Below are 26412 nucleotides of genomic sequence, written 5' to 3'. Positions count from 1 at the left end.
CATGGGGCTCTGAATAATACTGAGTGTTGCTGGCCTTTTACTCCGCTCATTACATTGGCCTCAATGTAAATCCCTGTATTTGGAATACATATTGGTTTATAGGGTGAAGTAATTATTCAGAGCACCATGAAATGACACCATATATACTTTACCTATTGAGTATATATACAGACCCTATTGAGTATTGCCTACATTACTTTTACTGCAATAGTGTTTGCCCTTTAAACCAATTCAAATGGCTATAGAGGATTTGTTGGGATCCGATTTTGTCAAGAACGGCAAGAAGCTCTAAAGAAGTTAGAAGATGTATAACTAAGTTAGTAGTAGCTAGATAACATTATCCTGCTAGCTAAAGACTAGCTAGTAGCTATTATATTTTGTTGCAGTCTTCTTCTCTGACAGGACCAGGATAGTCTACCTAGTTATAATATTATAACAAAATAGTTCCATTCTGTTACAACAACAACATGTTGTATCCCAAAGAAGACAAGGAGAATCGCATCCTGCTCTATGCAGTAAGTGTGATGACTGATGTTCATTCATACCCCCTCCAAATGGATTAGCTAGCTAGTTTCATGCACTACCTTATTGGTTTGGAAGTGTTTGGGCATTAAATTGTTTAAACAAGCAAATGCATGAATGTAGTAGACATTTTTGACTGTTGTGTGTATCTCGACAGTGCAGGAACTGTGACCATCAACAAGAAGCAGACAACAGCTGCATCCATGTCAATAAGACATAGATGCATAGATCCTGCTTCTCCTTCACCCAAATCCAGACAGCTGATGTCCTGAAAGAGCTGCAGAATTTGGATCCCTACAAATCAGCTGGGCTAGACAATCTGGACACTCTCATCCTAAAATTATCCGCCGCCATTGTCGCAACCCCTATTACTAGTCTGTTCAACCTCTCTTTCGTATCGTCTGAGATTCCTAAAGATTGGAAAGCGGCTGCGGTCATCCCCCTCTTCAAAGGGGGAGGCACTCTAGACCCAAACTGTTACAGACCTATATCCATCCTGCCCTGCCTTTCTAAAGTATTTGAAAGCCAAGTGAACAAACAGATCATCGACCACCTCGAATCCCACCGTACCTTCTCCGCTATGCAATCCGGTTTCCGAGCTGGTCACGGCGGCACCTCAGACACGCTCAAGGTCCTAAACGATATCATAACTACCATCGATAAAAAACAGTACTGTGCAGCCGTCTACATAGACCTGGCCAAGGCTTTCGACTCTGTCAATCACCGTATTCTTATCGGCAGACTCAACAGCCTTGGTTTCTCTAATGACTGCCTCGCCTGGTTCACTAACTACTTCTCAGATAGAGTTCAGTGTGTCAAATCGGAGGGCCTGTTGTCCGGACCTCTGGCAGTCTCTATGGGGGTGCCACAGGGTTAAATTCTCGGGCCGACTCTTTTCTCTGTATATATCAATGATGTCGCTCTTGCTGCGGGTGATTCTTTGATCCACCTCTACGCAGACGACACCATTCTGTATACTTCTGGCCCTTCTTTGGACACTGTTAACAACCCTCCAGGCAAGCTTCAATGCCATACAACTCTCCTTCCATGGCCTCCAACTGCTCTTAAATACAAGTAAAACTAAATGCAGGCTCTTCAACCGATCGCTGCCTGCACCTGCCCGCCTGTCCAACATCACTACTCTGGACGGCTCTGACTTAGAATACGTGGACAACTACAAATACCTAGGTGTCTGGTTAGACTGTAAACTCTCCTTCCAGACCCACATCAAACATCTCCAATCCAAAGTTAAATCTAGAATTGGCTTCCTATTTCGCAACAAAGCATCCTTCACTTGTGCTGCCAAACATACCCTTGTAAAACTGACCATCCTACCAATCCTCGACTTCGGCAATGTCAATTACAAAATAGCCTCCAATACCCTACTCAACAAATTGGATGCAGTCTATCACAGTGCAATCGGTTTTGTCACCAAAACCCAATATACTACCCACCATTGCGACCTGTACGCTCTCGTTGGTTGGCCCTCGCTTCATACTCATCGCCAAACCCACTGGCTCCATATTCATCTACAAGACCCTGCTAGGTAAAGTCCCCCCTTATCTCAGCTCGCTGGTCTGTTCAACGCTGGTCCGACCAAGCTGACTCCACACTCCAAGACTGCTTTCATCACGTGGACTGGGATATGTTTCGTATTGCGTCAGATAACAATATTGACGAATACGCTGATTTGGTGTGCGAGTTCATTAGAACGTGAGTTGAAGATGTCGTTCCCATAGCAACGATTAAAACATTCCCTAACCAGAAACCGTGGACTGATGGCAAGATTCGCGTGAAACTGAAAGCGCGAACCACTGCTTTTAATCAGGGCAAGGTGTCTGGTAACATGACCGAATACAAACAGTGCAGCTATTCCCTCCGCAAGGCTATCAAACAAGCTAAGCGTCAGTACAGAGACAAAGTAGAATCTCAATTCAACGGCTCAGACACAAGAGGCATGTGGCAGGGTCTACAGTCAATCACGGACTACAGGAAGAAATCCAGCCCAGTCACGGACCAGGATGTCTTGCTCCCAGGCAGACTAAATAACTTTTTTGCCCGCTTTGAGGACAATACAGTGCCACTGACACGGCCTGCAACGAAAACATGCGGACTCTCCTTCACTGCAGCCGAGGTGAGTAAGACATTTAAACGTGTTAACCCTCGCAAGGCTGCAGGCCCAGACGGCATCCCCAGCCGCGCCCTCAGAGCATGCGCAGACCAGCTGGCCGGTGTGTTTACGGACATATTCAATCAATCCCTATACCAGTCTGCTGTTCCCACATGCTTCAAGAGGGCCACCATTGTTCCTGTTCCCAAGAAAGCTAAGGTAACTGAGCTAAACGACTACTTCATCATGAAGTGCTTTGAGAGACTAGTCAAGGACCATATCACCTCCACCCTACCTGACACCCTAGACCCACTCCAATTTGCTTACCGCCCAAATAGGTCCACAGACGATGCAATCTCAACCACACTGCACACTGCCCTAACCCATCTGGACAAGAGGAATACCTATGTGAGAATGCTGTTCATCGACTACAGCTCGGCATTCAACACCATAGTACCCTCCAAGCTCGTCATCAAGCTCGAGACCCTGGGTCTCGACCCCGCCCTGTGCAACTGGGTACTGGACTTCCTGACGGGCCGCCCCCAGGTGGTGAGGGTAGGCAACAACATCTCCTCCCCGCTGATCCTCAACACTGGGGCCCCACAAGGGTGCGTTCTGAGCCCTCTCCTGTACTCCCTGTTCACCCACGACTGCGTGGCCACGCACGCCTCCAACTCAATCATCAAGTTTGCGGACGACACAACAGTGGTAGGCTTGATTACCAACAACGACGAGACGGCCTACAGGGAGGAGGTGAGGGCCCTGGAGTGTGGTGTCAGGAAAATAACCTCACACTCAACGTCAACAAAACTAAGGAGATGATTGTGGACTTCAGGAAACAGCAGAGGGAACACCCCCCTATCCACATCGATGGAACAGTAGTGGAGAGGGTAGCCAGTTTTAAGTTCCTCGGCATACACATCACAGACAAACTGAATTGGTCCACTCACACAGACAGCATCGTGAAGAAGGCGCAGCAGCGCCTCTTCAACCTCAGGAGGCTGAAGAAATTCGGCTTGTCACCAAAAGCACTCACAAACTTCTACAGATGCACAATCGAGAGCATCCTGTCGGGCTGTATCACCGCCTGGTACGGCAACTGCTCCGCCCACAACCGTAAGGCTCTCCAGAGGGTAGTGAGGTGTGCACAACGCATCACCGGGGGCAAACTACCTGCCCTCCAGGACACCTACACCACCCGATGTTACAGGAAGGCCATAAAGATCATCAAGGACATCAACCACCCGAGCCACTGCCTGTTCACCCCGCTATCATCCAGAAGGCGAGGTCAGTACAGGTGCATCAAAGCTGGGACCGAGAGACTGAAAAACAGCTTCTATCTCAAGGCCATCAGACTGTTAAACAGCCATCACTAACATTGAGTGGCTGCTGCCAACACACTGACACTGACACTGACTCAACTCCAGCCACTTTAATAATGGGAATTGATGGGAAATGATGTAAATATATCACTAGCCACTTTAAACAAAGCTACCTTATATAATGTTACTTACCCTACATTATTAATCTCATATGCATACGTATATACTGTACTCTATATCATCGACTGCATCCTTATGTAATACATGTATCACTAGCCACTTTAACTATGCCACTTTGTTTACATACTCATCTCATATGTATATACTGTACTCGATACCATCTACTGTATCTTGCCTATGCTGCTCTGTACCATCACTCATTCATATATCCTTATGTACATATTCTTTATCCCCTTACACTGTGTATTAGACAGTAGTTTTGGAATTGTTAGTTAGATTACTTGTTGGTTATTACTGCATTGTCGGAACTAGAAGCACAAGCATTTCGCTACACTCGCATTAACATCTGCTAACCATGTGTATGTGACAAATAACATTTGATTTAATTTGATTTGATCACCATAGCATCACCCACCTGTAACACGCGCTCCAGCAGGTATATCTCTCTGGTCACCCCCAAAACCAATTATTTCGTTGGCCACCTCTCCTTCCAGTTCTCTGCTGCCAATGACTGGAACGACAAAAATTACACTACACTACACTAAATACATTACAAAAATCTCTGAAACTGGAAACACTTATCTCCCTCACTAGCTTTAAGCACCAACTGTCAGAGCAGCTCACAGATTACTGCACCTGTACATAGCCCACCTATCATTTAGCCCAAACAACTACCTCTTTCCCTACTGTATTTATTTTGCTCCTTTGCACCCCATTATTTGTATTTCTACTTTGCACATTCTTCCACTGCAAATCTACCATTCCAGTGCTTTACTTGCTATATTGTATTTACTTTGCCACCTTGGCCTTTTTTTGCCTTTACCTCCCTTATCTCACCTCATTTGCTCACATCGTATATAGACTTGTTTATACAGTATTATTGACTGTATGTTTGTTTTACTCCATGTGTAACTCTGTGTTGTTGTATGTGTCGAACTGCTTTACTTTATCTTAGGCAAGGTCGCAATTGTAAATGAGAACTTGTTCTCAACTTGCCTACCTGGTTAAATAAAGGTGAAATAAAAAATACCTCATCTCCATATTTTTGTTTTTTCTCTGCTCTTTTGCACACCAGTATTTATATCAGTATTTCTACTTGCACATCCTCATCTGCACATCTATCACTCCAGTGTTAACTGCTAAATTGTAATTACTTCGCCACTACGACCTATTTATTGCCTTACCTCCTTACTTCATTTGCACACACTGTATACAGATTTTCTATTGTGTTATTGACTATACATGTGTAACTCTGTGTTGTTGTTGTTGTCGCACTGCTTTGCTTTATCTTGGCCAAGTCGCAGTTGTAAATGAGAACTTGTTCTCAACTGGCCTACCTGGTTAAATAAAGGTGAAATAAAAATCAATTTAAAAAAGATCTCCCACTCGGTTGAGTAGGTGATCCCTATTTCCCACCACTTATGCTCAGACACTCAAATAAACCTGTCATGGGTAATTAGGCCATCTGTCTTTTCTCTGTCTCATCTCTCTTTCTCATTTCTGTATCATCTCTCCCCCTGAGTCTGACTCGCTAATAGGCCTACTAGCTAGTGGAGGTGCCGATGGTGATGCTGAACTGGCGGGATTAGCATCGCCATCAGGAACAGTTTGCCCCTCACTCCTCTCGTCCTGCACTGACAGTTCTCTGACTCGTTCTGGGTTCGATTCACCTTCTTTCTCTGTTTTTTTTGGACTTGAAAAATGTCAAACTAGTTTGCCTTTGATTATTTAAAAAATGTTTGGCTTTCCCACGATTTAAATTCAGTAGGGAGACGACTAGGCTACGTGACGTTATTTCTTAGAGACATCTTCACGACACTACTCTTCGTTACTTATGCCACTGGCCCTACCCCATAACCTATATGTACAAATAAGAGGATAGGAGGATTACATAGAAGGCTCACCGCGCTTTTACATGATGGTCTTTCTGGGGTACGGGATAAATAACGAGGCAGCTCGATTTAATGCTGATCGCTTTCATTAGAATGACTACAGTGCGAACAGTGAAATAATTTATAAATCATGCCGCGAGAGGTACCGGATATGGGCAAATAGGTGCCGGACATGCACTCATTTTGCGTACCAAATACGCAATTCTCTGTCCATGTATGCAGGTACGAGATCCGAGTTAAAAGTACGCATAAATTAATAGGGCCTGGTTTTTTTTATTGTTTTTTTTACATTTAATAAAAAATAAATCCACTGAGTAAATCTAACATCCCGATTCTCGAGCTGCAACACACAGACACGTACGGAGTTTGCGTCAAAGGACTTGGAAATTAATACATCATCATTCGACGTAGCTACCTCGTATCTGCCCCTCCTGTTTGTTGTGATGCTGAGTTTGCCGACTGTCAGCTGTACGTTAACACATGGACAAATCCCTTTTCGACTCCGTGTGTTGTGGAAAGGTAAACAGTAATTGTTTTAAGCTAACGTTAGCGAACATAAGATGGACATTCAGTGGGCTATAAAGTGCCAGCAGTTCAATAGATTTGCTAGTGGAATAAATTAAATGCTAATAGGAAAAATAACTGGTCGTATTTGTGCGAGTGTGATATACATTTAATTTTGCGTCCCATTAGTTGCATTTTTCACGTAACATTACGAGGATCACGCAACCTGATAGACTGGAACTGTAATCATGATCCACGTCACAAAAATCGGTATAATAATAAATATAAACATCTTGGCATTAAATGGAGTCGGGAGTTTAGAAGACTGCGCGATGAAGAATGAATGGGTGTCCGGTATTAGCTATAGAGGCAATGCTTCTAAAATGCCTTTGCACTAGATTTGAGATTTTATCAATTTCGAAAATCTGAAATTACGTACGCGCTGCAAAGAAATACAATAGGCACCTTTACATAGTCTGAAACACCTGACTCTTCTAGCGAACAGCGTTCAGATTCCCTTTGCGGTAGCCTACTTATGCTTTGTGTAGCCAGTTTGCGGTCTGTGTCGATGCTATAATTTGATTTTGTTTTTATGTTTTCAAAATGAGTTTGCTTTTAGTGTTGATTAGGAACCGTGTCTAAAAAGCCAATACTTGTGAGCTGGCCTTAGTGATTGGCCCTGTTTGAGAGGTGACAAGCGTTCCTCTACCCACTGTTTCCTATCATAGCTTTTTCGTTTTTATTATGGATAACATGTTTATTTGATACTGATGCCCTTGTTCTTATATCAGAGTGTATTTTTTTTATTTATCGCGGATAAGACATTTGTACATGTTGTACCTTAAAAAGCTAGGGGGCAGAATTTTCACTTTTGGGTAAATAGCGTGCCCAATTTCAACTTCCTGCTACTCATGCCAAGAATATAAAATATGCATATTATTCATAGATTTGGATAGAAAACACTCTGAAGTTTCTAAAACTGTTTGAATCATGTATGTGAGTATAACAGAACTTATGTAGTAGGCAAAACCCCGAGGACTAACTGTTCAGAATTTTTTTTTATTTCCCATCTCTCTTCCCTATATTATCTTTGCCATTGAAAATTTAATAGAAATATATTTTCAGTTCCTACATCTTCCACACGATGTCGCCAGTGTTTGGAATATGGCTGAGGTTATTTCTTTGTCTTAATTAACAAGAAGTAGGCCAACTCGGAATGGGGGACCCTTTTGTGAGTTGCACAAGACGTGGTGAGCAGAGTTGGTTTCTTTTCGTTCATGTATTGAATACAGATTGCCCCGTCTACAATTTGATCGATTATTAACGTTTAAAAATACCTAACGTTGTATTACAAAAGTAGTTTGAAATATTTTGGCAAAGTTTATAGGCAACTTTTGAAATATTTTGTAGTGACGTTGGGTTTTTCTTAAGCTGTTTTTTTATGGATCAAACGGGCTTTATAAATGGACATTTTCCATATATATGGACGGAATTAGTCGTACAAAAGGACCAATTGTGATGTTTATGGGACATATTGGAGTGCCAACAAAAGAAACTCGTCAAAGGTAATGCATTATTTCAGCGTTTTGTGTAGCGCCTGCTACGCTAGCTCTTTTGTTTACTACTGGTGAAGATGGGTGCATGCTATCAGATAATAGCTTCTTATGCTTTCGCCGAAAAGCATTTTTAAAATCTGACATGTTGGCTGGATTCACAACGATTGTAGCTTTAATTGAGTATCTTACATGTGTGATTTAATGAACGTTTGAATTTTATAGCATTTTATTTGAATCTGGCGCTCTGCATTTCCCCTGGCAATTGGCCTATCCAATTGCCATCCTCGAGGTTTTTAACAAATAACTTGTTATTATTTGTTTAATAAAATGTTTTTTTTTAAACTCCAAGAATAAAGGACCTTTGTGCGTTCTTTCTAATTAGATATTGATTGTGACTTTCACCATATGTGTAAATGGAACGCTGTCAAGAAAGACATTTTGCGATCAGACTCACAAACAGCACACGCACGAGCGCTGAGGGTACTCTTGGACAGGGTTGGCAGGTCTGTCTCTTCTCTATATCTCTTCTCTCAGTCTCACCTCTCTGTCTCTTCTCTCCTCAGTGAGCTGAGCAGATCATTGCAGATGTGTTCCAGGATCCAACGCTACCTCAGACAGAAAATCACCCCTGCCCAAAGTGAGGGTGGCCAACACAACCACACTCAAACAAACCCTTGTTCTCTTGTTAGCTCTCTGAAACCAGGCAATTTCTCCACACTATTTATATTCACAAACTATCTCTATCATTTCAAAATAATGTCAGCTGACAAGGTAGAAATCTGTCATTCTGCCCCTGAGCAAGGCAGTTAACCCACTGTTCCCGGGGCGCCGAAGACGTGGATGTCGATTATGGCAGCCCCCGCACCTCTCTGATTCAGAGGGGTTGGGTTATATGCGGAAGATACATTTCATGTGAATGCAATCAGTTGTACAATTGACTAGGTATCTCCCTTCCAGATAAATCTAAAATATTGATCTCTTCCCTCTCTTTTCAAGTGCGGCCACACGGTGGCAGTGTTTTTCCAGTCACACAGTATGAAGGCTGAGGTACGTTGCTAATCATAGAACACCCACTGTCCCCAAATAGTTGGTAAATCTAGAAATACTAGAGTATTATAGAGTCCACTAAGCTATATGGAGACATTGGTATGTGGTGTATATGAAATTTACTGCTTTATTTTCTATGCAGGATGTTATGAGGCTGTACTATGTCTGCACAGCCCCTCACTGTGGACACCGCTGGACAGAGTGAGGAGGATGAAGAGGAGGTCTGATGTATGCATCCACAGTCTCTGCTGTTGCCCAACAGTCCACCATGTCTCACTGGGGTTCACTGTTGCTGAAAACAGAAAGACTGGTGGTTGTGTGGGCCTAAAATACTCTGCCAAATCAGAAACTTTTACAGGAATAATAACTTTGTGTGTTAGATCTTCATCATCTTGTTGGAGTGTACGTACAGGAACTGCTAAGATTTGTATGGACCATTTAAATGCCATTTCTTACCATGTTGTGGAGGAACACCTGTTGGGACATAATTGTGTTAATGTATTAGCTCTAGTACTTTTTACATGTATTTGAAATTAAATAAGACAAACTTTTGTTGTGAAATGCTTCTGTTTTCTTTCAAAAACTTGATTGAAAGACTTCTCTAAGACTGCATGCCACTGTTGTGTATTTGAAATGTTTCCTGAATTTCCATTGTTACGCAATCATGTGACCTGATCTCTGTTGCAATACTTGCATCCAAAAAAAAGAGCTGAAATATAGAAGGTAAAAAGGGTATTATCTTTTATAGTTGGGCATATGAAATGTTACTCTTTATTGGTTTATCGACTTCCCTTTTTGTATCTAGGCATATCTGTTTGGCACTGCAGTGTATTTCCAAATGTGTATTTTTCAAAGCGTTTTAGACCCACTGAGTATAATAGTGTCATTGGGGAAAGCATGAGTAATATGATTGGCATGCACATGAAAGGAAAGTACGCATAACATATAATAACCCGCTGGAGAAACACAGTCCACATACCCATTAACAATATCACTTATTCTGAGGAACGTCAAGGAAACTGCCTCTTTTCAATGACCTCTAGTGACGAAATGTAATTCTGGATAGTATAATACATGGATGTAAGAGTCACTGGTAAGGAAGTACCTATATGATTTCTTTCGAAAGGTAATGATTTCTGATGATACTTTGTTATGAATGGGTAAACTAAAGTGAATTGTTTGGTCTACAGTTTGGATATGGTACAGATTTACTGTGGTTAGTTACCCACATGTATGCATTTCAGTAGAGGTGGTTACTCGGGGACAGTGGGGAGCAGCAGCCCCTCAATGCCGGGAGACCCTCAAGTATCCTGCTCAAAGAGTTATCATACACCACACAGCACTGCATTGCGGGGGCATCCAAGAATGTATGGACCAGCTCATCCACATACAGAGAATGCATATGCAGGATAGGAACTTTGATGACATTGGATACAAGTGAGTGACCTCTCCTTTCCAGGTATTTTCAATCATTCATTGTCTTAGGATAATACTATATGCATAATAACTGTTTTCTGGCATTTGCAGCTTTCTTATTGGGGGAGATTGCACAGTGTATGAGGGCCGTGGTTGGGGTGTTGTGGGCACACATACCAAGGGCAACAACCACAACTCTTTGGCCATTGCCTTCATGGGCAACTTCAACAGTAAAAAACACAATATTGGACTTTCCATCTCCCGGTCCTTACAGTGTGTAAGGCATTGGTACCAATGGGTTATGCTTCTCTGTTTCAGATGAGAGCCCCAGTCCAGCAGCCAAGTCATCTGTTAAACAGCTCCTGCAGTGTGGGGTTTCCCAGGGACATTTTCACCCTGTATTTATCCTACTTGGGCACAGAGACTTGAGGGACACCGAATGTCCTGGGGACTATATGCTGCACTAAAACATCTCAAATTTCCCTGAACATAACATCATCCACAGACTCAATTGCTACTGGTTCGAAAGACAGAGAATTGGCTGGTGGAAGAGATTACCCAGAATATCGTAGCCATGGCCGATACTAGCAGGGTTACCTAAACTCGGTCCTGGAAATTGATGTGGCAATTGATGTGCAAACAGATTCTGAAATTATTGCCACCCATTCACAGTGTAATTGTAGAGGTCAAATATTAAAGTTGTAAAATGCATCTGTTTAGTAGAAATATTAAGACTAAACGTTATTATTTATTTTGGTATTCACATAAAATTGTCCACATACCATTATATTCCTTTTTCTATGAGTGTGCTGCTATAAAGTTTTCTAGGAAATAAGAACTGAGAAAGGTGTAATAGTAGCTCACATTAATAGAGTAAATACAAAAAAATATGCTGCTGAACAAATACTAACTATTGACAGAAAACTGGATGGGACTTCAATTTTGGGTGGCCAAAATATTATATTGTCCTGACTTGCTGTGTTGTGCTGGATGAGTTTAAGCTTTTGGAATTTAATTGAAATGGCTTCGCAAATCACACACAAAAAAAATAAATAACATTATTTGTCAAAGGGAGAAAAGCTTGTAGGCCTACCTGTAAATGTTTCAACAGCGATGTTTAAAGGCACAACATTCCAAACAAGTGTACGCTTGTATTGCATGGTGTAGGATTAAGGGGGAGAAAAGAGAGGAACATATGAAACATAAATGCAGCTTCATGCTGTACGCCTTGACGTTACAACAATTCTTACTTGTCAACTGTTGTGCAGGAAGCCGCATGCCCTGCAGGCAGACGTCTAGGCGTCACAAGCTGCCCCGCACCTATGTCTCTTTTAAATTCTCTGTTTGTTTACTTACCTTAAGAGTTTACCTCCTCCTGAATTACTTACACACCTTCACCTAATTCGTCTTTGATTGGCTGTTTGCCAGGTTATTGTGTAAACAAATGGAAAGGAGTAGAGAGAGGCAGTACCAAAGGGCGAGACGCAGGTGAGAGGTTTGACTGTCACGCTCCTCGGAAGTGTTATAATTGAGCCTGTGAGTTCATCGATCAGTCAGTGAAGTTGGCAGCGCACGAGGGGCGCATTTTGTCTTTCGCACCCTAATACGTTGTGCGTCTTATTCGTGGATTTAGACATTCCTTCTCTTCAGACTGCCAGACACCGTGGGAACTGGGTGATGTTGAATATGGAGGATTTGAAAGCCCCTGTCAGATCTTTCAACAAGTCTTCATTCAGCATCAGCAGCCTGCTGTTTCGACGAGAGGGAGTGATGAGTGACGACGGCGCCGCACTGGATGGGATCCTTTCCGGATGCTCCAAGCCCCTTTCCAGAAAACACATTTCTTCGGGGCTATCTGCTAGGCCTAAAGAAGTTAGTGCTCAAGATGGAAAATATGATTTACATAGAGACAAAAACTGTGATAATAAAGAATACGCCGTCCAAGAGGACAAACGAGTCTCCAGATATGGCAAAAGGGAAGACGGAGAAGATACGGAGAGAGTTGGAGAGGTGAAGACATGTGGAGGAGTAGAGGGAAAAGCCAAACCGGGGAAACCTCCTTTCAGCTATAACGCTATGATAATGATGGCTATTAGCCAGAGCCCGGAGCGAAGGCTTACGCTCAACGGCATTTATGAGTTCATCATAGGTAATTTCCCTTACTATCGAGAAAATAGACAAGGTTGGCAGAATTCCATCCGACATAACCTGAGTCTGAACAAGTGCTTTGTCAAAATACCTCGCCATTATGATGACCCAGGCAAAGGCAACTACTGGATGCTTGACCCTTCAAGTGAGAACATGTTCATAGCTGGCACAACTGGTAAACTCCGATGCCGTTCCACGGCGGGCACCCGGGCAAAGCTGGAAATTAAACGGGATTCGCGTTTGACCACCACTGCCGCCGGGCTGGCGTTCACTGGGTCATTTTATTGGCCGGTGCCATCGTTTCTAAACCTTCAACATCCTGCGCACTCATACCCGGGCATGGGGTCATGTGTAGGGCCCCATCAGTCCAACTATGCCACCTCGATCCTTTCTCAACGGTCACACCACACCACCGTGAGTGCCATAAATGCTAGGGCAGACCGAATCTTCCAAACAAACCAAGAGTCGTCTTATGTTGGCATGGGTGGAGATGCGCAGTACTGTCGCCATCACCAAATGAGCGCAGCCACAACATTCGCCTCTTCATCGTTGCCATGCACTTTGTCTCTCCCTAACCCTTGTTCCTTTAACCTGCTCTCCGGACAAGCGAGTTATTTTTACTCGCATCACCAGGTACCCCACCCGGTGACGTTCAATGCATGGTGCCAGGAGGAGTACCCCTCATCCAAGGCATCTCCTGCCGGACACATTTACTCCGGAAAGAATGGACCATCGGATTGCTTGGGGAGTTTATGCATGGAGTTCCCTAATTATTTTCTTCCAAGCAGCCACACGAGCACCCTCAACACCAATCTTTCTTGGGATGCAGGGAAATGACCATATTTAATTATCTATTTAAATTAAAAACGTATGTTTCTCTTTAAGTATTGTATCTTTCTAATGTCTACCAATACTGCGAAATTGATTTAAATAATTGATGTGAGTTTGCTATTATCCAAATAGTCCTATCTGTCTTTGGAAAGAAAACATTTATTTCATCATCCGTTTTTAAATAATCGCCAATCACGCGTGAATGTGCAATTTCCATCTAAACGTATTACTAAAAACACCACTCACCATTTCAATTTTTTTTCAGTGCAATAACCTAGAATAATGTTGTATTATTTCACGAATAATGGGCAATATTTGTGGTGCGTTCAGATAATTAAAAGTGTATTTTCCTTTGATAGCATTTCGTTAGTAGCCTTTTAAAATACCAAATATAATACCAACTATACGTCACAAGATGAGAGATGCTGTAAGATAGTTACATGGTGAATGATGTCGTAAAAAATACAACTATTTGGCATCTGTTAAGCTAATTAACAGGGTCGAGATTGTTATTGCGATTTGTTGCATCACCGTTTAGGCTACTTTTACGCACAGGCTCATCACTCGCTGACATTTGTATTCGTTTTTTCGTTCTTGGTGTCGTAACTCCGTTTTGCGATTTTTAGGCCTAAGTCTTAGGGATGTTGGCTATATGGAACATCATTTAAAATATATATAAAATAATGAAAATAACTTGTACAACAGTGTCCCATGAGTGCTCTCCAGATATCTGTAGAAAACTGTCGAGATTGTCCAATGATAGCCTTATTCCCATTAATATAAATTGAGAAATTGATGTGCTTGAACAATTCACTGTTAACTCAAAACAAACTTAAGATAACAATCGTCTTCTTAAATGTCCTCTATCAATCGTATTGCTTGAGGAAGGATGTGCGTAATTCATTTAAAACGAAATCTTTAGTCACGGACAAACGAGATCGAATAAAGTATTTACTCTGATGCAACTAAAATAATGTATAAATTAGAAACAAAAGTCAATAATTGTTTTGATACTCCAGGATTAAAAATAAAACATTGGCTAAGAATTTTCTCTCCTGCACTAGTCTATTTCGTCAAAAACTATAGGGATTGTCTCCATTTGTGTCTCAATATGAACACAATGCTGTGTTGAGCATTTCCTACGTTTTAGAATACAACTAAACTAAATACAGTGTCAAGAAAAACCCTTTGGAATTACCTGGAATTCCATAAATTGGTCATGAAATTTGATCTGATCTTCATCTAAGTCACAAAAATAGACAAACACAGTCTGCTTAAACTAATAACACACAAACAATTATACTTTTCATGTCATTATGGAACACACCATGTAAACATTCACTGTGCAGGGTGGAACAAGTATGTGAACCCTTGGATTTAATAACTGGTTGACCCTCCTTTGTCAGCAATAACCTCAACGAAACGTTTCATGTAGTTGCAGATCAGACCTGCACAATGGTCAGGAAGAATTTTGGACCATTCCTCTTTACAAAACTATTTAAGTTCAGCAATATTCTTGGGATGTCTGGTGTGAACCGCTCTCGAGGTCATGCAACAGCATCTCTGTCCGGTTGAGGTCAGGACTCTGACTGGGCCACTCCAGAAGGCGTATTTTCTTCTGTTGAAGCCATTCTGTTGTTGATTTACTCCTGTGTTTTGGGTCATTGTCATGTTGCATCACCCCAACTTCTGTTGAGCTTCAATTGGCAGACAGATAGCCTTACATTCTCCAGTAAGATATCTTGATAAACATGGGAATTCATTTTTCCGTCTATGCTGTCCAGGTCCTGAGGCAGCAAAGCAGCTCCAAACCATGATACTCCCTTCACCATACTTTACAGTTGGGATGAGGTTTTGATGTTGGTGTGATGTGCATTTTTTTCTCCACACATAGTGTTGTGTGTTCCTTCCAAACAACTCAACTTTAGTTTCATCTGTCCACATAATATTTTGCCAGTAGCACTGTGGAAAATCCAGATGCTCTTTTGCGAACTTCAGATGTGCAGCAATGGTTTTTTTGGACAGCAGTGGCTTCTTCTGTGCTGTCCTCCCATGAACACCATTCTTGTTTATGGTTTACCGTATCATAGACTCGTCAACAGAGATGGTAGCATGTTCCAGAGATTTCTGTTAGTCTAGCTGACACTCCAGGATTCTTCTTAACCTCATTGAGCACTCTGTGTTCTTGCAGTCATCTTTGCAGGACAAACTCCTAGGGAGAGTAGCAAGAGTGCTGAACATTCTCCATGTATAGACAATTTGTCTTACCGTGGACTGATGAACATCAAGGCTTTTAGAGATACTTTTGTAACCCTTTTCAGCTTTATGCAAGTCAACATTTCTTAATCTTGGGTCTTCTGAGATCTCTTTTGTTCGAGGCATGGATCACATCGGGCAATGTTTCTTGTGAATAGCAAACTCAACATTTTTGAGTAGTTTTTAAAGTGCAGGGCAGCTCTATCCAACATCTCCAATCTCGTCTCATTGACTGGACTCCACATTAGCTGACTCCTGACTCCAATTAGGTTTTGGAGAAGTCATTAGCCTAGGGAATCACATACTTTTCCCAACCTACACTGAATGTTTAAATTATGTATTCAATATAGATAAGAAAGATACAATAATTTGTGTGTTATTAGTTTAAGTTATTAGTTTAAGCAGACTTTGTTTGTCTGTTTGTTGTTGTGATTTATATGAAGATCAGATCAAATTTTATGACCAATTTATGTAGAAATCCAGATAATTCCAAAGAGTTTGCATACTTTTTCTTGCCACTTTATGCTTTGAGAAATGCTTCATCCCAGAGATGGTGACTATGTTCTGCATGATTTGTATTATATCTACACTAGCTATTTTTGTTATCTTTTTCCCTTTAAAGCGTGCAAATGTTTGTGTACAGGGAACTCCATGCATGTCATACATATACTGTAGGCTATATGTGTAATAATGTGATCCATTTTATAATGTGTGTGCAATAAAAACAAAAATAGTGATATAAAAGTGATGAGTTGTATGACATATGCATTCAAAACATAAGAGTCGGTTCTGTGATACTTGAGGTACAGGAAGTGAGTATCAAGGAATAAACACACACACACATTCCCCCAGCCCATTCAACACATTTCTGTGTCAGACTCACGGTCATATTTCGACAGAAACTTCAATAGCACCGGTTGAAGAAACCCACTATGACCACCACAAATAGCCATGCTGCTGTTTCTGTAAGTATTAAAGTTCTAAAGCAGACATTTTTATCTCAATATCAAGCATTTCTGGGTAACAATTAAGTACCTTGCTTTATATATATTTGTATTAAAATTATTAAAAAAATAAATTTAAAAAAAGCTTCTTAGCAAAGAGAAATTCATCAAGCAATCATTTTGCAAGGACTGTCCGGGAGTGGAGAGGGGAATACTGAAAACTAGCTGTTTTTGGCAGAGAGGATTGGAACTCTATTTCCTATTGGTCAATTAACTAATTTACTGCATGGTGATGTCACCAGCCAGACCAAAACTCAATGCTGTTTCAGTGTAAGAGCTGTTTGAAAAGACTGCCTGATATTTCAGCCTGTTTTGCTAGGATGATCTTCATTTTCATCATTTCAAAGCATTAGTCCATCCTCATATTGTGGAAATAAACACTACATGAACAAAAGTATGTGGACACCTCATCAAACATCTCATTCCAAAATCATGGGCATGGAGTTGGTCCCACCTTGGTTGCTATAACAGCCTCCACTCTGTTGGGAAGGCTTCCACTAGATGTTGGAACATTGTTGGGGGGGGACTTGCTTCCATTCAGCCATTCAGCCCCAGTCAGCATTCCAGGGTTGAGGTCAGGGCTTTGTGCAGGCCAGTCAAGTTCTTCCACACCAATCTCAACAAACCGTTTCTGTATGGACCTCGCTTTGTCCACGGGGGCATTGACATGCTAAAACAGGAAAGGGCCTTCCCAAAACTGTTGCCACAAACCTGGAAGCACATGCTAAAACAGGAAAGGGCCTTCCCCAAACTGTTGCCACAAACCTGGAAGCACAAAATCATTGAGAATGTCATTGTATGATGCAGCGTTAAGATTTCCCTTCACTGGAGCTAAGGAGCCTGAACCATGAAAAACAGCCCCAGACAATTATTTCTCCTCCACCAAATATTACAGTTGGTACTATGCATTGGGGCAGGTAGCATTCTCCTGGCATCTTCCAAACCCAGATTCATCCGTAGGACTGCCAGATGGTGAAGAGTGATTCATCACTCCAGAGAACCCCTCTCCACTGCTCCAGAGTCCAATGGAAGCAAGTTTTACACCACTCCAGATGACGCTTGGCATTGCGCATGGTGATCTTATGCTTGTGTGCGGCTGGTTGGCAATGGAAACAAAATTCATGAAGCTCCCGACGAACAGTTCTTGTGCTGACGTTGCTTCCAGAGGCAGTTTGCAACTCGGTAGTGAGTGTTTGAAAGGAGGACAGATGTTACGCGCTTCCGCACTCGGCGGTCCCTTTCTGTAAGCTTGTGTGGCATACCACTTTGCGACTGAGCCATTTTTGCCCCTAGATGTTTCCACTTCCCAATAAGAGCACTTACAGTTGACCGGGGCAGCTCTAGCAGGGCAGAAATTTGATGAACTGGCTTGTTGGAAAGGTGGTATCCTATGACGGTGCCACATTGAAAGTCACTGAGCTCTTCAGTAAGGCCATTCTGGTCACTGAGCTCTTCAGTAAGGCCATTCTGCTCACTGAGCTCTTCAGTAAGGCCATTCTGCTGTTAAAGTTGGTCAATGGAGATTGCATGGCTGTGTGCTTGATTTTATACACCTGTCAGCAACAGGTGTGGCTGAAATAACCAAATCCACACATGTTTAGGGTTATCCACATACTTTTTTATATATAGTTTATACAAACATTGTAACTCATGTTTTTGACTGCACTGGGCCTTTAAGACCATCAAAAGTTCAAAACTGAAACGACATAGGTGTGATAATGGGCAGAGCCGGCCTTGACTGTGACATCTGCCACGGCAGGGTAGCCTAGTGGTTAGAGCATTGGACTAGTAATCAAAAGGTTGCAAGTTCAAACCCCCGAGCTGACAAGGTACAAAATCTGTACAGGCAGTTAACCCACTGTTCCTAGGTTGTCATTGAAAATAAGAATTTGTTCTTAACTGACTTGTATAGTTAAATAAAATAGATAGATAAATAAACATCATAGTCTGGCTGATCTCATTGATCTACTTCTACTGTTTTGCCTGCACGTTACATCACCACCTGATGAATTTTCCCTCACCTTTCTTGGGGCTCATCTGAGATATAAGTTAACAAAAATAGACGTGTGAGGACAAAGATGAAGACAGATTTCTGGAAGTTTTTATTTTGTTATTTCAACTTTATTTAACCAGGTAGGCTAGTTGAGAACAAGTTCTCCTTTGCAACTTGGCCAAGATAAAGCAAAGCAGTTTGACACATAACAACAACACAGAGTTACACATGGAATAAACAAACATACAATCAATAATATAGTAGAAAAATCTATATACACCATGTGCAAATGAGGTAGGGTAAGAGAGGTAAGGCAATAAATAGGCCATGGTGGCAAAGTATTTTACAATATAGCAATTAAACACGAAGTGTGCATCTATCAAACAAAATAGACTTCATGGGGACTGTAGCCACCTTTCCTAGACGGCTGCGGTTAGACCAGGATACTGCCCTTAGGGTGGATCATGTAACCTTACACCAACACTGTTGGCAAACTTAGCATCTAGATACAAAGATTATAATAACATTTTCATTACTCACATGAGTAAATGTGGTATAGAGATAGAGAGGGAGAGAGTTAATCAACAGGTAAGCTAGTACAGAATGGGGCTTTGTGTATCCTGGGGCAACTGTAATACGGTCCTGTTTGCTATTAATTCAGTAATAAATAACAGCTATCCTCTGACAGGCGTTGATAATAACCCCACACCTATGAATCCCTCAGCCAGCAGACTCACAGTACCACAGGGAAGAGAGTAAATCAACATGAGGAGAGGGACTGAGGCAGGCCTCAAGATGCGTCTGAGCACTCAGGGGCAGCTTGTGCTCACATGAGGAGAGGGACCCTGTAGCTAGACCACACACACACACACACACACACACACACACACACACACACACACACACACACACACACACACACACACACACACACACACACACACACACACACACACACACACACACACACACACACACACACACACACACACCTTGACATAGGTGTATGGACAGCTAACAGTCTGAAAAGTCCACTTTACAAGAAACAGTCAAAAATTCCAGCCCCTCTGGAATAATTCATCCCGGGCTTATGGGAGACATTAAGGAAGTGAGTGAGTGAAGAGGGGCAAGTCTAAGCTATTTGGTATGTTTCATAATGATAGTCAAGCACTGTAAATCAATCCCAGACCTGGGCCTCCCAAATCAGCATACTGTGGGTGTGATCACCTAGCAAGGTAGAGCCGCCACCCTGTGAAATAAGGTTGGGAATCTCCTGTGTGTTTTAAGTAACAAATGACATGTTCTTTCTCTCACAAATAATAGTTTTCTTCTAAAATCATCTTGAGATTAATACGAATAAGCTCTAAATTATAGTTTATTTACTCTACTGCATTCTACAACTGAGACATCATTTACATAATTGCATAATTAATTCAAATGTATTGCATAATTAATAAAAATGTATCCAGATAATGTATTCTAAATAAATGTTAAGGAAACCCGGAAGTTATTGTAATATTTTTTAAATGGGACCCGGAAGCCGTTGGACAGACAACACACGAGTGTGGCGTTGGAGCGATTAAAGAAGCCGGGAAAAAGCTAACCTATTTACTAGCTAGTTTCACTGCTAAAATCGCCATTCGTTGAAGAAAATATGTAAGTACTTTAAAAAACCAATGTGTGCTTTGTTTGGATACAGTAAAACAGACCTCGTCACTGTGGAAAGATGTGTAGCTAAATTTGGCTAGCTGGCTGGCTAACGATAGCTGTTCGTTACCCATCCATGATGATCTAACGTTATTAGCGACAGTAACTAGTGTAGCTAGCTAACATGTATTGTAGATGACCCATAATGATCATAATAAAAATAGGAACTTATTAGCCAGCAAGCTAATACATTGGCCTCTTCATGTTAAACAGTTTTCAAACTTTGTTAGCAGCTAACTGTTGGTCTGAATTAACTTTAGTTGTGTCAAGTCGCCATCATCATCATGATGTCTATAAACAATGTTTGAATTGCCTGGAGTTGAACTATGTTAACAATGAGTATCCTCAATAATCCTTCCAGGAGCCTGTTAAATAAACCTAAGTCTGAGATGACTCCTGAGGAGCTCCAGAAGCGGGAGGAGGAGGAGTTCAATACTGGGCCCCTGTCTGTGCTCACCCAGTCTGTCAAAAACAACACACAGGTCCTCGTCAACTGCCGAAACAACAAGAAGCTGCTTGGCCGTGTCAAGGCATTTGACAGGTATTTATGTAGTTAGGCCACTGAGTTGGGAAGTCATCCATTGGAGTTATACAGTTAATCACAAATGTCCAGCAAATAGAGACATAAGATAATGTCTGCATTTTGTCATCACATGTTACCTATATCCTCCCAAATGCTTCATTCTTAATACTTTTTGGTTAACTGCATACATTTGTATTCCCTTCTCAATGCAGACACTGCAACATGGTCCTGGAGAATGTGAAGGAGATGTGGACAGAAGTTCCCAAGAGTGGCAAGGGCAAGAAGAAGTCCAAACCAGTAAACAAGGACCGTTACATCTCTAAGATGTTCCTGAGAGGAGACTCTGTAATTGTGGTGCTGAGAAACCCCCTCATCACAGGAAAATAGACTGTTAATTTGCCCACTTCACCTGTCTTTGTCAAATAGATGATGGCAGGCAGTGGGTTGACTGTCATTATGTGAAAATTATGTTTTGTTTTGAGTCAGAGAGGAATCTGAGCTGTGTGTTTAGAATTTAGTGTGAGAAAATGATAACTTCACTCTTTGGATTACTGATTAGGATCGTTCTTGGCATTCTATTTTGTTTAGGGTGCTCTTTTAGTTTTTCATTTTAATAATAAAAGATGAGAAGTTTGGTATTCAAAGTGTTGTATGTTTACACACTCTTAGAACATACATACAAACAAATCATTTCAGGCTCGAAAGCAAGGGATATGTTAGGATGAACAGCACTCTGACTCTTGACTCCTCTTTCTCCTTCCTTCTCTCCATCCTGTAGCCTGTTTCCCCTGGCAGAAGCTTGGGTGTCAGTGTTGATTTCAGACGGCAGCGCTCAATATGTGACAAACTGCCGTTTTAAAGACCCATGCATTATAGATGAGACCAGATGTGATGACTGTCACTTCACACCCTGCTCTGTTCTCCGTATCATCTTGTCCCTCGCTGTGGCTCACCCTCTCCTGACCACTTTGTTAGCTAATTGTCGCAATAGCATCTATTTCTTCTCAAACAGTTGGCACTTAAACCAGTGTGGTTGGCTTGTGTGCCAAGGTTATTTCCATTAAGTGGCATATATGCAAGAGCACAATCATTTTCATTAAATCACATGTCTGAATTAACAGACTGCATGTCTCTTTAGGTTTGGTCAAAGGTCAGAGTATTCCCTGCTGGGCATAAATAATAGGACAGTTAGTTTTACATAAATCCAATTATGTCTTCATGATTGGCATCCTCTAACCTTTAGAGGAGGAGGGACATGATAAATTAACATTGTTGAGGAATTTTGGCAAACGCTTCCTTTTCTCCAAAATAACAAGTATCCCATCTTGAATGTTGTGAAGTTGATGACATTTTCATTTAAGTTTAATTGAATGTGCATTGGAATTTTAGCATGTTTGCAGAGCTGTCAGAAGCAAGATCTCACAGTTCCCTATATGTAATTTAGCCTAAATCTCACTCAGTCTTAAGTGTTGATCCCTATTCCATATTTCCCATTGGGGCGAGTCCTCTTATAGCTGACTATAACTATTGTGCTTCTCTATTCCCACAGCTACTCCATTCCTATTCATGATTGTTGTTCTGCATCATATGCTTTCTGCTTTTGAGAGTTTTCCCATGCTCTTTATTGGCCCACCTAGCCCTTCAAAGCCTGGGGCTGTCCTCCAGGTCTCCCCCATACGAAGGAACATATCTTGGGCAAATACATCCTCTTCATGTCCCACACCCGGGGGGGGGGGGGGTGCTCTGTCTGATTTACAGCCCTCGGGTGAAGCCTTCTGGGATTTGGATATGTGTGATTAGAAATGGGAGAAACATTCCCATTTATCATTTTTTGTTCTCTTACTGCAGTAGTTCATGTTATCACCAATAATACAGTATATTACTGCAGTAGTTCATGTTATCACCAATAATACAGTACATTCAGTCTCTTGAGTGTTCTGTTTAGTTACAAACATGCACACCTATTCATTCATTCCTATTGAGTTCTAGAAAAGGGTGCCATGTCTCTTTACGTGAGACTTCTTGAGTCCAGTTCCCTCCAGATTTTGGGGTGTGGATCTTCAGCAGGAAGGGGGATGTTTTATTCAGTAGGCAGCTGGGGCAGAAGGTGTGTAAGAGGGGAAGTGTGATTATGATAGCATTCGGGCATGTGTCGATACTCCGCGCAACGCAACACCCTCGCCCGGCATGAGGCACACACTTGCCATCGATCGTGCTCGGTAACCTGAGCTGCCACAGTTTGTTTCCAAGCAGATCCATGGTCGGGGTGTCAGTCCAGCGAGGCAGGTGGAGAAAGAGTGATAGAGTAGCAACTCTATAACACAGCAGTGGAGACTGCTGAGGGGAGGACGACTCATAATAATGGCTGGGACGGAGCGAATGGAATATTTGATACATGCCACTTATGCCGCTCCAGCCATTACAGTCCTCCCCAATTAAGGTGCCACCAACCTCCTGTGACACACACTTGAGGTCACCTCATCCCAGTGAAAAAGTGCTGCTACCCCACACATCAAGGCCAACATTATTTAATGATTTTTTTTGTTAATTTAATTAGGCCTAAATATAGAAGTATTAATACATATGTTACTGGCAGACTAAAGGAAAATGTGGAGACAATGTCTACTGCTACATGGCCAGGCCAGCTATGTTGCTCTGCTATGTGTTGTTCTTTTTCCTGTTATCAATCAGATAAAGGTGCAATTATAGACTACATAGAGACAAATGTATTTTCTGTATACAACTTGACTGGAATGTTTTTTTTTCTCTAACAAAATAGTAGGTCTAAGCTTCATCAATGTCAACCCATAAAACCATTCTCCTCTTAATTAAAACCTGTAGTATCTTCTGCCATCTAGCGGTGTATATTAGTATTGTATGTTGTTTGGCCGCCCAGTAGAGGGCTTGCTTAAACTTTTTAACTACTGCAGGCTACATGAGTGCAGAATGCGGAGCAACACTCAATGTGCGTGTCCCACCAGTCTACAGACGAACAAAAAGTTAAAGAGGGATAAACCTCTAAGGTTTGATAAAGCATTGTCCCCATGAAGAGTTTCAGCTGTGTATCTTCCTTAAGGTAGACCTATCTTCTTCCACTGCAGTGACTTACATATTTGAGGTGATCCTCCCCTCCCCAATTCCCTTAGTAGAGGTCATAGACTTAGTCCGGGTCAACTCATTTGGGCTAAATTTCTTTAGCTTCCCTCTCCCAGATCTCAAACATGGGGCGGCAGGGTAGCCTAGTGGTTAGAGCGTTGGACTAGTAACCAGAAGGTTGCGGGTTCAAACCCCCAAGCTGACAAGGTACAAATCTGTCGTTCTGCCCCTGAACAGGCAGTTAACCCACTGTTCCCAGGCTGTCATTGAAAATAAGAATGTGTTCTTAACTGACTTGCCTGGTTAAATCAAATTAAAACATAGTGTCCACACCTTGTCTCACCTGTTTCTGAAATTTCCTGAAAAATAATCTGTGGTCAAAATAACTCTTGCATATGGTTCTATTATCTATTATGCGCAGTGAAATAATCCATGACCCATATTAATCCCTATTAAAATGATTAGTACTCAAGCCCCCTGCCTCTACCACCATTCCAGTTTTTCCCCAGACTAATTTTCAATCTCTTCTCTCATTTTTGCTACAGTCCTAGACTCACTGACACACACACACACACACACACACACACACACACACACACACACACACACACACACACACACACACACACACACACACACACACACACACACACACACACACACACACACACACACACACACACAATGTACCCGAGTCTTCCTTTTATTTATCACTCTCCAGCCGCTCTAACATAACCTTGGTCTCTACCTTAATCTAACTCTCATATTATCTAATCATTGGTGTCCAAGTCCATCAGGCCCCATGTGAAACTGTGCCAACTATGGAGAGAGCTGACGTCACACTGTGGAAACATGGTACAGAGGACAGGAGGGGAGAATCCTAACATTACAGCACGGTCTTCTTCTGGGTGAACCCCTTTCTGGGAGTAGAGGGACTGTCTTTGACACACAAATACATTTTCATTTTCTCCCCAGTCTTCCACAAAATGACATGCTTTTCTGAGGAAAATCTGATTATATAATTAACATGAGCTTGAAAATGTGTACTCTATTTTTGGGTGCAGTTTCAGTAGTGGCCAGCAGAAAGCAGATTGAATGGAGGGTGCTAAAATTGTGTGACAGGCTGTCAGTTGCTCAGTAGATTGTAGAATGGTCAGCTGTTGTGTGTGTGTGTGTGTGTGTGTGTGTGTGTGTGTGTGTGTGTGTGTGTGTGTGTGTGTGTGTGTGTGTGTGTGTGTGTGTGTGTGTGTGTATTAAGGCCTATCAGTGCTTCAGATGTTTACACAAGTCATTGAGACGTAATGCATTCCTCCCTTTTCTGCTCCAGTTCCCTCTCCCCCATACGGAGAAAATACAGTGCAATATTTCATGGCGGTGACAACACTGTTTAATTAAGCAATACGGCCCAAGGGGGTGTGGTATATGTTCAATATACCATGGCTAAGGGCTGTTCTTATGTGCCTGAACACAGCCATTAACCGTGGTATATTGCCATATATCACAAACCTGAGGTGCCTTATTTCTATTATACACTGGTTACCAACATAATTAGAGCAGTAAAAATAAATATTTTGTCATACCCGTGGTATATGGTCTGATATATCACGGCTGTCAGCCAATCAGCATTCAGGGCTCAACCCACCCAGTTTATAATTCACTTGCATCCTGCCAATGAACAGTCCTTAGCCGTGGTATATTGGCCATATACCACACCTCCTTGGGCCTTATTGCTTAAATAGTCTTTCCCATTATCTTCCTCCTTCATTATGTATGAAGTTAGTAGGCCTATAGTGGTGGCAGGTAGCCTAGCGGTTAGAACGTTTGGCCAGTAAACAAAAGGTTGCTGGTTTGAACACCTGAGCCAGGAGGGTGAAAAATCTGTCAATGTGCCCTTGAGCAGGGCACTTAACCCTAATTTGCTCCAGGTGCACTGTACTACTATCTGGTGTATGTGGCAATATAATTATTTGTTTTAGCCTACATTGAGTCTACAGCTAGTTTCTTAAACTACTTGTCTCACCATTATTAACGTTATGTGCACAACCTTGACTATAGATAGGGCAGTCTTGTTTAGTGCAACAGGCCTATGTTGCTTAAATTCAAAGTACATTGTGTTCTCAACTTTCCACCAACTGCCTTGAACACCCGAATTGGAGTTATGCCTTTCAACCACTAGGGAAAGGCAGAGTGGTGTGGATGTTTCCCAAGGTTAGTGCTATCTGGGATCCTTGGGACTTGGACATCCCATGGAAAACCCAAACCTTAACCCACCTAAAACGTACACTTCAATGGGGGGTAAGGACGT

General features: G+C 41.9%; 3 protein-coding genes and 1 long non-coding RNA gene across 4 annotated transcripts; all 4 read left to right on the top strand.

The window, feature by feature from the left end:
• The first annotated feature begins 6324 nt into the window (after positions 1-6324).
• On the top strand, positions 6325-9684 carry LOC109906094 (uncharacterized). The gene is made up of 4 exons (XR_002257366.2): positions 6325-6545; positions 8650-8723; positions 9083-9133; positions 9276-9684. It is a non-coding gene; the product is annotated as an uncharacterized LOC109906094 (long non-coding RNA).
• A 523-nt stretch (positions 9685-10207) lies between these two features.
• On the top strand, positions 10208-11254 carry LOC109904944 (peptidoglycan recognition protein 1-like). The gene is made up of 4 exons (XM_020502038.2): positions 10208-10226; positions 10378-10570; positions 10661-10779; positions 10868-11254. The coding sequence occupies exons 1-4, from the start codon at positions 10208-10210 to the stop codon at positions 11014-11016; spliced, it is 480 nt and encodes a 159-aa protein (XP_020357627.1). The 3' UTR covers positions 11017-11254.
• A 981-nt stretch (positions 11255-12235) lies between these two features.
• On the top strand, positions 12236-13534 carry LOC109904864 (forkhead box protein G1-like). Its single transcript, XM_020501984.1, has one exon. The coding sequence runs from the start codon at positions 12236-12238 to the stop codon at positions 13532-13534; it is 1299 nt and encodes a 432-aa protein (XP_020357573.1).
• A 6758-nt stretch (positions 13535-20292) lies between these two features.
• Positions 20293-21655, top strand: LOC109906093 (small nuclear ribonucleoprotein Sm D2). The gene is made up of 3 exons (XM_020503752.2): positions 20293-20437; positions 20850-21029; positions 21224-21655. Coding segments are annotated over exons 1-3 (357 nt in total). The 5' UTR covers positions 20293-20435; the 3' UTR covers positions 21399-21655.
• The last annotated feature ends 4757 nt before the right edge of the window (positions 21656-26412 follow it).

This window comes from Oncorhynchus kisutch, linkage group LG15 (genome assembly GCF_002021735.2).
Source record: "Oncorhynchus kisutch isolate 150728-3 linkage group LG15, Okis_V2, whole genome shotgun sequence".
Lineage (NCBI taxonomy): Eukaryota > Metazoa > Chordata > Actinopteri > Salmoniformes > Salmonidae > Oncorhynchus > Oncorhynchus kisutch.
This window is presented reverse-complemented; position numbering and strand designations above follow the sequence as displayed.

What these genes read in the sequence shown, in the direction of transcription:
- LOC109904864 (XM_020501984.1), top strand. Translation starts at nt 12,236, where the DNA reads ATGGAGGATTTGAAAGCCCCTGTCAGATCTTTCAACAAGTCTTCATTC.
- LOC109906093 (XM_020503752.2), top strand. An exon ending in CGTGTCAAGGCATTTGACAG is followed by an intron (nt 21,030 to 21,223) that starts GTATTTATGTAG and finishes TTCTCAATGCAG; the next exon opens with ACACTGCAACATGGTCCTGG.
- LOC109904944 (XM_020502038.2), top strand. An exon ending in TTTGATGACATTGGATACAA is followed by an intron (nt 10,571 to 10,660) that starts GTGAGTGACCTC and finishes TGGCATTTGCAG; the next exon opens with CTTTCTTATTGGGGGAGATT. An exon ending in CTTCATGGGCAACTTCAACA is followed by an intron (nt 10,780 to 10,867) that starts GTAAAAAACACA and finishes TCTCTGTTTCAG; the next exon opens with ATGAGAGCCCCAGTCCAGCA.